We start from the raw sequence: 12,449 nt of genomic DNA on the forward strand, positions 1-12,449 counted from the left end.
GTTTCTAAGTGGTGTATACCTAGAGTGATCAAGTTGTGATCAGTATACTCTAGAAGACTTAGAGGGTATCTAAATGGAAAACCATTGTAATCAAGATTGATTAGTGGATTAAATCCTCAGTTGAGGTAAATCACTCTAAGGGGGTGGACTGGAGTAGTTTCATTAACAACGAACCAGGATAAAAATAATTGTGTTAATTGTTTTTGTCTTAAGAGTTTTTAAAGTCACACTTATTCAAACCCCCCTTTCTAAGTGTTTTTCTATCCTTCAATTGGTATCAGAGCCTGGTTCTAGGTGCAAGCACTTAACCGTGTTAGAAAAAGATTCAGGAAGAGAAAAACACTAAGTCTTTATGGCTGCTGAAAAAGATACATCTACATTTGGTCCTGTTGAACAAAACAATGGAAACAATGGCTAGACTAGACCACCAGTGTTTGATGGTGAAAACTTTGAATACTGGAAAGATAGATTGGAAAGTTACTTTCTTGGTCTAGATGGTGACTTATGGGATCTTCTTGTGGATGTGTTATACCCCAAAATTTGCCCGCATCTTTTTTCAAGAAAACTTCAATCTAAAAATTAAGAGTTTCATATAATCTTGGATTTTCACATCTTGATTTATGAATACTTGATTTTTAGAATTTTTTCTTATACAGTATTTTGGCTTGCTGTTGAATTTATTCTTACGCAAACGCCAAGTACTGTTTATTGCTTCACACACGCTATTTATTTGATATTTGTTTACAGATAAATAGTACTGACGCAATTGGTACAGAATTAAATCTTTTGCAGGCGCAGAGTCCGGGATTCAGACTGTACTGGTAAACAAGTAAATTATTACTAATTTTTGTTTCCCACTAACTGTTGTACTATATTCCATTATTTTCAAAATCTCTTTTCAAATCTCTTTTTCAAAAATCAAATCTTAACTTTATTCTACACATCTCTCTTTTTCCCAACACTATCATACACTTTCTTTCAAATCTTACTTCCACTCAAATTTTCCTTTTGTACGGAATCACTTCATTCCCCAACGTCTCTATCCCTCTTTTCATTCTATAAATACCTCTCATTTTTTCCATAAAATCTCACATCAAATTCTAAATCATTTCTCAAATTTCTACTTCATATCCATTCTCTCTTCCTCCCCGGCAAAATGGCGAAGCGGTGGGAAACGTGTTTTCTTATGGTCATCACCGTTGTGGTGGTGATCATATCCTTCTTCTGTCTGCATAGTCCTGAAAAATGTGGACCTGCGATGGTTACACTCCCGATCATCTATTTTCTGTTGGTCATAGCATGGGTTATTAATCGTCATTCTTAAAGTTTGCCGTATCTCTTATTTTCTTAAATGTACCGTTTATTCGTTGTACTGTTCATTATAGTATGTAATGTTTGTACTGTCAGTATTAAATGTTGTACTATTTGTCATATTGTTGCTTAATTATTCAGATAATATTTTATGTGTTTTCTGCCAGTCAAATATTTATTTTTCTATGCATTAAATGATTTTCAGGGTTATTATCGGTAATTTTGCTCGCGTATAGTAAATATTAATTATTTATTATGTCTGTGTTTTTTAACAAGTCATGTAAATAAACTTTCATCTTTCACATAAAACAAAAACAACAAAAAAGAAAATTAACTTTGACTGTTGAATTTTCACTCTAACTGTTACATGCCTGAACAGTCAGTTGGCAGTCAAACCGCTGACAGTGCAATTCTCCGTGTTTTGTATCATCAATCAAATCAAACTTTTGCATTTCAAAATTCCAAGATTTTTGTCCTAGAAGTCTTCTGAATATCACATGATTAGTAGAGACTCAGCACTGCATAAAAATCAGGTACGCTTAACTGTCTCCTACACAAACAGTCCCTGATTAGGGTTTATTGTTTTTTCAGGAGAAACAAGTTTTTGAGACCTCAAATGGATTTCATGGACCTCCATACATCTCAAAGTACCATCATACAAATTTTCAAACTTCAATTCACTCAGACGCACCGTCAGCAGCTCAAAGAGTCAACAGACGACCCGTTTGACCAAAAAAGTCAACAGACAGTCAAAAATGAAATTTTTTGTCAACATCCATATTTTGTCAAAGGATTCATCATTTGATCATTGGATGATCATAATTCATCAAGGAAAGATCAAAAATCAACAAAACCCTAAGATTCAAAATTAGGGTTTTCTCCTAAAAAGTCAACTGAACTTTGACTGGTCATAACTCTCTCATCCTTCATCCAAAAAATTCAAACCAAAGCTAATTTTGAAGGAAATTCAATTATCTTTCAAATGCAATTGGTCCCATGGTCATTAGGTTCACCATTTGAAAAATATGAACCAAGACATTACAGGTCATTTTCAAAGTCAACAAAAAGACACTTTTTTCAAAAGGATACACAAGGAGCATCAAAAATCATTTTGACATGAGACCAAAGACATTGGTTAGAGGACTCTTTGAGGTTTCCAAAAAGTGCAAGATCTCCTTCATATGACAAAAATGAGGGATTTACACCTTGTTGAAGTTGGCTAAATTTTGGGAAAATGCATAAAACTAACATTGCTCAAAAATGTATTTTTTCCAAATGGGGCCAAGTTTTCATGGTTCAAACATGTTTGCCATGATATTATGGGCCTCCCACGACCAAGACAAACCCCACACCATTTTTATTCATTTTTGGTTTAATTTTATCCTATTTTAAGATTAAATTGAAAATGGAAAATGGAAGGATAATGGATGGCTTAAATCTTAAGCATGACTCACCAAAGAATCTTTAATTTTCTGCAGAAAATTGAGGCACAAGGCAAGAGAAGTGAAGGAGAGCAAGACTTGGTCAAATATTCAAAGATTTTTAATATTTAAAAATCAAAGTTTCAACCAAGCAATGAATGCTTCTTGGCTTAGTTTCTAAGCACTTCTTGGCTTATAAATGAAGCTGCATACTTCAACAACAAGAGACACACGAAAATATAGCCAAGGGATAGCAAGAAACTTCACAAAATTCTCTCAAAAATTCCATAACTTTGTAATTTTCAATTTCTATATTCCAACCATTATCAATACAAACCAATTGTTCTAATCATCTCCTGGAACTTAATATAGTAAGTTAGGATCAATAATCATGGCTACATGCTCATAGAACTCTTGTTTCAAAAGTAACATATTCATGCATATTATCAACTTTTAATATCTCTACTATAAGCACGTTTAACCAAAATCTAATACCTTTGCTATCTTTTTGAGATCATATGGGGTAGATTCAACGTCTAACATGTGAGCCTAAGGCCCTGAATCGTGGTGTGCCATGGTTGAAGCTCAAAGCTTCAACCTTTTCGTTTTCATATTTATCATGGTAAAATGAGAAAATTAACATCACTATTGAATTTAGGAGGTCTTGTTTATTAAATCTGGGCCATTGTTGTTTTTATTTCATGCGTTTTTTGTAGGTTTTAAGAATCCAGAAATTTGAAGGTGGAATCCGCAGGTAAAGTTGTAGGAAATTGTGTAACAAAATCCGCAGGTATCCTTAAAGAAGATGATGAACAGTTGCGTGGACTTCTTTGACCACGCGTGGAAGATTTTGATTGGCCGCAGCAAAACACATGGGTCCCACGTTGACTCATCCAGGCTGACAGATCCCACGCAAGCAGCACATGCACGCTACCATGTGACTCAAAATCTCAGCCCTTGATCTCCACTAAAAGCACATCAAACGCACCAGATCATGCAACCACACCATAAACCCTACTGCCCATCACACTTGATTCAAACTTAATATTTATTTTCTATTTTATTTTAATTTCTTTGCAAAATTAATTAAAATAGTTTACAAAATCCAAAAAAATACATAAAAAATATTTTTAAGTTTCTAAAATAATATTTTATTTTTTGATATAAAAATATTTTATTTTTCCTCATAATTTAAATATTTTGTATAATTAATTAGATAATATGCATATACTTATCTTTTAATTATTTTTCAACCAATCAAAAATCATAAAAATTTTTGTTCTTTATATTAAATATAGTTTATATATTATAGGCTAATTTTGTACATATTTAGAGTAATTTTCTCTTTAAGTTTTAATTATTTGTGTAATTATTTATATAATTATGTGTTAATTAACTTAATCAATTTCAAATCAATTTCAAAAAATCCCAAAAAAATTAGTTTTGTTTAAAAATTAATTGACAAGCATTTTGAACATATTTTGAGCTTAATTTTTAGGTTTGAAATTTATTTTCATCTTTTTTCCTCATTTTAATTTAATTAATCATGCATTAATTTTAATTAAAATCAATCATCAAAAAAACCAAAAACATGCATTTCTTTCTTCTTTTATTTTCTTGCAATTTAAATTCCTAGATAAATGTATAGGTTGTCAAATTCATGTAAATAGCGTAGTTTACATTTCCTGCACAATCGATGTAATAGCGTAGATTTACTTTCCGCATTTTACATTTCCGCATTTTAAATTCCAGCACATATAAACTGCGTGTATGCCAAAGATAAAATTGAATCGTTAGATCACTAACTTCAAAGATAAAATATTTGAATTCAAACACAATCACATTTGCACCTCTGAAGGTAATCCCTTTCTCATTCTTTTCAAAATCAAAAAATCAAATTCTACTGTTTCGAGTACAAAATCGAACCTTTGTTTATATCCGGTGAAAGGATAGATTTTTAAAGGAAATAGGATAAAGACCTTATAACTCAGGGTAGACCTCCTAATTTCTTGCTCAAATCAAAACAAACAAATCTCTCATATATCATTGTTTTTCAAAATAAAACTTTCAAAAAGACAATACTTTGTATATATCCAAACAAGGATCATTACGAAGTTAACGTTCTTTTTTCAAAAACATCTTTTGAAAGATAAAAACACTTTGTATACATCCGCACAAGGATCATTTTAAAGTCAATTTACAAAGGTATTTGGAACCACATACGAGTATTTCAAGGCAATCAAAAAGTAATTGAAAACAAGTGAGCTAAGCAAATTAAAGAGCCCATGGATAACCATGGATACAAAGGGTGCTAACACCTTCCCTTTGTATAACCTACCCCCTTACCCAGAATTTCTTAAAGGTCTTTTTTCTGTTTCTTTTATAAACCTTTCCTTAATTGGATAAAATAAAAGGTCGGTGGCGACTCTCTGATTTTCAAACACAAAAGCAGAAACAAAAAAGAGTCAGTTCGCGTATCTCTCCACGAGAGGTATGGCAAAAAACCGAGCGCGCGACAGGATGGTTATATACATCCTGTAAATGCTAGAGAAGTAAAGATGTCAAGACAAGAAATGAATGATGATCAAAAGAAACAATTCAAAAATCATCACAAGTGTAGGACTATTCTGCTGAATGCTATTTCTCATGCTGAATATGAGAAGATATCAAATAGAGAAACTGCCCATGACATCTTTGAATCCTTGAAGATGACTCACGAAGGAAATGCCCAAGTCAAGGAGACTAAAGCTCTTGCATTAGTCCAGAAGTATGAAGCCTTCAAGATGGAGGATGATGAAAACATTGAAACAATGTTCTCAAGATTTCAAACTTTGACTGCTGGATTAAGAGTACTTGACAAGGGATATACAAAGGCTGATCATGTCAAGAAGATCATCAGAAGCTTGCCCAGAAGATGGGACCCAATGGTGACTGCATTCAAGATTGCTGAGAATCTGAATGAAGTCTCTCTTGAAGAGCTGATCAGCGCCCTGAGGAGTCATGATATAGAGTTGGATGCTAATGAACCTCATAAGAAAGGTAAGTCTATTGCATTAAAGTCTATTAATAAAAAATGTACTAACGCTTTTCAGGCTGAAGAAGAAGATTCTGAAGAGTCACAATCAGAAGAAGAAGAAGAAGAAGAAGATGAACTGTCCATGATCTCCAGAAGGGTAAACCAACTCTGGAAGAGCAAACAAAGGAAGTTCAAGAACTTCAGAAGTTCCAAGAAGCCTGAAAGAGGAGAATCTTCTGGTCTCAGAAGATTTGATAAAAAGAAGGTCACGTACTTTGAATGCAAGGAGCCAGGTCACTACAAGAGTAAGTGTCCAAAGCTTCAGAGGGAAAAGCCCAAGAAGAAGTTCCAAAAGAAGAAGGGCCTTATGGCAACTTGGGATGATTCAGATTCATCAGAATCAGAATCAGACTCTGAAGATGAGTAGGCAAACATTGCGCTCATGGCCACTGTTGATGATGGGTCAGAATCTACATCAGACTCAGATTCTGAAGAGGTATTTTCTGAAATATCTAGAGAAGAGTTAGTTTCCAGTCTAACTGAAATTCTGGAACTCAAGGCTCAACTTAGTATCAAATACAAAAAGCTGAAGAAGCTATTTTGAATCTTAAACTAAGAAGCTTGAAGTAGAAAATTCTGAACTAAAGGAAAAAGTTTTAAAATTATCCAAAGATGTTGAATCATCTTCTGGTTCAGAAAAGTCCACTCCTAGCTTGAACAATATTCTTAAGGAATATGACTTGAGTTTTAGAAAGTTCTTATCTAGAGGTATTGGAAGAAGTCAACTTGCCTCTATGATATATCCAGTTAGTGGAATCAAGAGAGTTGACATAGGCTATGAGAGTGAAACCCCATAGAAAATTGAACCTGTAGATGATATGAAAATCACATACAAGCCCTTGTATGGTCAGTTCAACTATGGCCACTCCCATGATATTAGGCTCACATCACATGCTAAGAGTTTTTACATTACACACATTAAGATGCATGTGACACAAAATAGAAAATATCATGTAACTCAAACTAAGGAATATCATGCTGTACCTCCTGTTATTTATCCTGCTAAACCTAAGTTCAATCAGAACTTGAGGAGAACTAACAAGAAAGGACCCAAGAAATTGTGGGTACCTAAGGAAAAGATTATCCCTGTTGCAGATATCCTTGGCTGCAAAGAAGACAAAGGAAAGCATGTCATGGTACCTGGACTCTGGGTGCTCGCGGCACATGACGGGAAGAAGGTCTATGTTCCAAGACCTGGTGCTTAAATCTGCTGGAGAAGTTAAGTTTGGAGGGAACCAGAAGGGCAAGATTATTGGCTCAGGAATCATAAGTATTGGTAACTCTCCTTCCATAACTAATATTCTGCTAGTAGATGGATTAGCTCATAACTTATTGTCCATAAGTCAATTAAGTGACAATGGTTATGACATAATCTTTAATCAAATGTCTTGTAAAGCTGAAAGTTAGAAGGATGGCTCAATCCTATTTACAGGCAAGAGAAAGAACAACATTTATAAGATTGATCTTCAAGATCTTAAGAATCAAAAGGTAACTTGTCTTATGTCTATTAGCGAAGAGCAATGGGTCTGGCACAGAAGATTAGGCCATGCTAGTTTGAGAAAGATTTCTCAGATTAACAAACTAAATCTGGTCAGAGGACTCCCTAATCTGAAATATAAATCAGATGCTCTTTGCGAAGCATGTCAGAAAGGGAAGTTTTCCAAACCTGCATTCAAGTCTAAGAATGTTGTATCTTCCTCTAGGCCGCTAGAACTTCTGCACATTGATCTGTTTGGCCTAGTCAAAACAACATCGGTCAGAGGGAAGAAATATGGATTAGTCATCGTAGATGATTATAGCCGATGGACATGGGTAAAGTTCTTGAAACACAAGGATGAGTCTCATACAGTGTTCTTTGACTTTTGCACTCAGATTCAATCTGAGAAAGAATGTAAAATCATAAAGGTCAGAAGTGATCATGGTGGCGAATTTGAGAACAGATTCTTTGAGATTTATTTCAAAGAAAATGGTATTGCCCATGATTTCTCTTGCCCTAGAACTCCACAGCAAAATGGAGTTGTAGAGCGAAAGAATAGGACTCTACAAGAAATGGCCAGAACCATGATCAATGAAACCAATATGGCTAAGCATTTTTGGGCAGAAGCAATAAACACTGCATGTTATATTCAGAATAGAATCTCTATCAGACCTATTCTCAATAAGACTCCTTATGAATTGTGGAAGAACAGAAAGCCCAACACTTCATATTTCCATCCATTTGGATGTGTTTGTTATATTCTGAACACTAAAGATCATCTGAATAAGTTTGATTCTAAGGCACAAAAGTGTTTCCTTCTTGGATATTCTGAACGCTCAAAAGGCTACAGAGTATACAATACTGAAACATTAGTTGTTTAAGAATCAATCAATATCAGATTTGATGATAAGCTTGGTCTTGAAAAGCCAAAGCAGTTTGAGAATTTTGCAGATATAGAAATCTCTAATTCAGAAGCTGAAGAACCCAGAAGCAAAGTGTCAGAAGATCAAGTTGCTGCTTCATTAAAGAATCTCAGAATTTCTGAAGAGCCAACTATCAGAAGATCTTCTAGACTCAACTCTGCTCACTCAGAAGATGTTATCCTTGGAAAGAAGGAAGATCCTATCAGAACAAGAGCATTCCTTAAGAACAATGCAGAATGTTAATTTGGCCTTGTATCTCTTATTGAGCCAACTTCTGTTGATCATGCTCTGGAGGATGCTGACTGGATAATTGCAATGCAAGAAGAACTAAATCAGTTTACTAGGAATGACGTCTGGGATCTTGTTCCAAGACCAAAAGGATTTAACATCATCGGAACTAAGTGGGTCTTCAGAAACAAACTAAGCGAAAAAGGAGAAGTTGTAAGAAACAAAGCCAGACTGGTTGCTTAGGGCTATAGTCAGCAATATGGTATTGACTATACAGAAACCTTTGCACCAGTGGCCATGTTAGAATCTATTCGCTTATTGATTTCCTTTGCCACTCAACATAACATCACTCTGTATCAGATGGATGTTAAGAGGGCCTTCTTAAATGGTTATATAGATGAGGAAGTCTATGTCCACCAACCTCGTGGTTTTGAAGACTCTAAGTCTCCATAACATGTTTTTAAACTAAAGAAGTAATTATACGGATTGAAGCAAGCTCCTAGAGCTTGGTATGAAAGATTAAGTTCTTTCCTTCTGGATAATGGTTTCACTAGAGGAAAAGTGGATACTACTCTCGTTTGTAAAACCTTTAAAAAGGATATTTTAATTTGCCAAATTTATGTTGATGATATTATCTTTGGAACCTCTAATGCTACACTTGGAAAGGAGTTTGCTAAGTCTATGCAGGCTAAGTTTGAAATGAGTATGATGGGAGAACTCAAGTATTTCCTTGGGATCCAGATCAATCAAACTTCTGAAGGAACTTATGTTCATCAGACCAAGTATGTGAAAGAACTTCTGAAGAAGTTTAATCTTTCTGAAAGTAAAGAAGCAAAAACTCCTATGCATCCAACGTGTGTTCTAGGTAAGGATGAGGTAAGTAAGAAGGTAGATCAGAAGCTCTACAGAGGTATGATTGGATCTCTTCTATACCTTACTGCTTCTAGAACTGACATTTTATTCAGTGTTTGTCTGTGTGCAAGATTCCAATCAAATCCTAGAGAATCTCACTTAACAGCTGTTTAGAGAATTCTAAGGTATCTGAAAGGTACTACTAATGTTGGTTTAGTCTACAGAAGATATGAAGAATACAACTTAGTAGGATTTTGTGATGCTGATTACGCTGGAGATAGAGTTGAAAGGAAAAGTACTTCTGGAAGTTGTCAATTTCTTAGAAGTCACCTGATCTCCTGGTACAGCAAGAAGCAAGCTACAATTGCCCTCTCTACAACAGAAGCAGAATATGTTGCTGCTGCTGCTGCATGTAGTACACAGATGCTCTGGATGAAGAGTCAGCTAGAAGATTATCAGATATATGAGAGTAACATTCCTATCTTCTGTGATAATACTTCTGCTATTTGTTTATCTAAGAATCCAATCTTACATTCTAAAGCTAAACATATTGAGATTAAACATCATTTCATTAGGGACTATGTTCAGAAGGGTATTCTTTCTTTAAACTTCGTTGATAAAGACCATCAATGGGCTGATATCTTTACAAAACCCCTTGCTAAAGATAGGTTTAAGTTCATTCTGAAGAATATCAGTATGGATTTATGCCCAGAATGAAAGGATGAGAAGTTCTGATATATGGATTAGATTTGAATTGATCTATTTTATTTTCTTGTAAGAAGTTCTGATGTTGATCAGTTAGATATTCTGATTTTGTTATTGCTAACGTTTCATATGTCTATGTTGATTCAGAATCTCTTTTAAAGCAAAATAGCTGTCACCAGCTACTCTAGATGTTGAACACGTGCTCACTCTATTTGGACAAGCATGCGTGCAGTTGATGAGACGCCGCCCTAGGTAACTGTGCAAATCATTTCAAATATCACGTTTTACCCTAACGTCACTCAACATTAAATGCATTTGATTTTCTGGATCTTGTAACTGTTCATTCTCAGAAGTTAATTTCATTTATTTTCAAATCCGTGTCTATTTAAACCGCCATATCATATCATTCTCTCTTTTACGCACTCATTCTCTCCACTGTTTATGCACTTCTGCAATCTTTTTGCCCTATTTTCTTACCCTAAAAAGAAAACCAAGAATCTCAGTAAAGTGTCAATGGCTGCTTCTTCATCTCAAATTGCTGGTTCCTCATCTCAATAACTTCAAACAGAACAAGAACAAGAACTCATTCCTATGATTACTTGCTCGATTCCTCGAGACCAGTTGGAAGTTATATGTGAACTCATGGTGGATATTGATAATTTGGAAGAACATCAAATTCGTATCAAAGATAACATGGTTTTTCAAAAATAGTCATCTCTGTTTCTTGAGTCCTGTGGACCGGTCTATCCAGACCTTGTGAAGGAGTTATGGGTTCATGCGTTTGTTATCCCTAAGGCTATTGTGTCATTTGTTCATGGAATATTCTTCTCCATCACTGAAAACACGTTGAGAATGTTGTTTGATTTGATGAACGCTGAAGGAGAGACTGAAGCAACTTTCAGAACTGATTAGGATAAAGTTTATTCTGAAATCTTTACTGATGGAAAGAAATCAACAAAAGTTAAAGATCTGAAGAACATATACAAGATATGGACAAATATTCTTCTAGGTTGTTTTTACCACAGAAAATCAATCAATTCTTCTGACTTCATCAACAACAATCAACAATACATCATGTATTGTATTGGTACTCAGAAGAAGGTTGATGTTACCTACATCATTTTCAATCACTTGTGGAATGCTATAAAGGATTCTCGAGATGAGAGCAAATCAAAGAAGAAAGGAACTGTTATTCCTTTTGGAAGGATTATTACCAATCTTCTGGTTCAAACTAAGATAGTTGAAGAGTTGGAAAATGCTGGAATAGTCAAATATCTCTATACAATCAATGGAAGTGTCTTGAATGCTACTTCTTTGAAGAAAATGGGTCTTATTCAAATTATTGGCACTGCTCCTAAACCAAATCCAAATGTCAGAAACAGAAGAGGTCCAGTTCTTGCTGAGTTTGAGTTGTTCTTTCTGAATGAACAGCCAGATATTAAGGTTCATTACCTTAATATTCTTAAACAAGATGGTTCTGTGGATACTAAGATGAAGACAAGCAGGCAGAAGCTTCCGTCTACCAAGGATGGTGTGATAGAAGACTTTCCAGAAGCTGCTTCTCAAAAAGAGAGAAGGACAAAGCGTAAACAAGATGTTCCTTCTATCAGTAAGGAGAAGAGCACTGAAGAAAAAGTTGCTGAAGTAAATAAAGAAGTTGCAGTTGAAAAAGAAACTAAAGAAAAAGAAGATGTAGTGATTAAAAAGAAACAGAAGAAGAATGAAAAAGAGGATGATACGAATAAGGATGAGAAGGACGTAGAGAAGAAGAAAAAGAAAGATAAGAAGAAGAAGAAAAAGAAGGTTGTTGAAGAAGCAAAGTGTGGTGGTCGTTTTCTTTACCTCCCCGTTTCACTTGGGAGGACGGCACGCTAAACCCTTCACGCGAAATTTGGAAGGAGAATGCGCCCGTGGTGGGATGAATTTTATTTCAGTTCTTCCTACGATATCACACGAACTTTCTTATTTGTCCTACGAGTAGGAAAGGGAAAAAAAGATCTCAACTAAACCCTAGGAGTTTGCTAAGTGTGGGGATTTACACCTAGACTAGAAATTCTGGAGTCCGGGAGGTCGGTTATACATAGGGAAGTGTTTAAACACCCTACATATCTGTAGTACTCTACAGGAACCTTCTCTGTGTCATTTGTGTTTGTGTTTATTGCTAATGATTGGGAAAGTTTCTCCTTTGTGTTAGGAGAAGGAATTGAATTGATTTTAAAAGACAGACAGACAGACAAACTGACTATTTTTGGTATTTTATTAGCTCGCTGAGATTCCTTGTGAACCTCATGCCTACATATCCCTAGTGGAAGTCAGAGCTTAATGTAGTTCGGGGAACTAACTAGGGAAATTAATTATTTTTGGTGCCTTGCTTGAAGCTCAAGGTTGAAGCTTGGAATTAAATCTCTGTTTACAGTAAAGAGACATGAAATTATCTCTACAGAGAGGTATTTGTA

The 12,449-nt window shown here is 34.9% G+C and overlaps 1 protein-coding gene across 1 annotated transcript; it reads left to right on the plus strand.

Annotated features, from left to right (window-relative positions):
- Nucleotides 1–10,635: 10,635 nt before the first annotated feature.
- LOC131634474 (uncharacterized) lies at nt 10,636–11,796 on the plus strand (the record flags this gene model as incomplete). Its single annotated transcript, XM_058905146.1, has 2 exons — nt 10,636–10,689; nt 11,143–11,796. Coding segments are annotated over exons 1-2 (708 nt in total), but the record flags the coding sequence as incomplete, so codon positions are not given.
- Between the last annotated feature and the right edge of the window lie 653 nt (nt 11,797–12,449).

The sequence above is a fragment of the Vicia villosa genome, unplaced genomic scaffold, assembly GCF_029867415.1.
Source record: "Vicia villosa cultivar HV-30 ecotype Madison, WI unplaced genomic scaffold, Vvil1.0 ctg.001304F_1_1, whole genome shotgun sequence".
Lineage (NCBI taxonomy): Eukaryota > Viridiplantae > Streptophyta > Magnoliopsida > Fabales > Fabaceae > Vicia > Vicia villosa.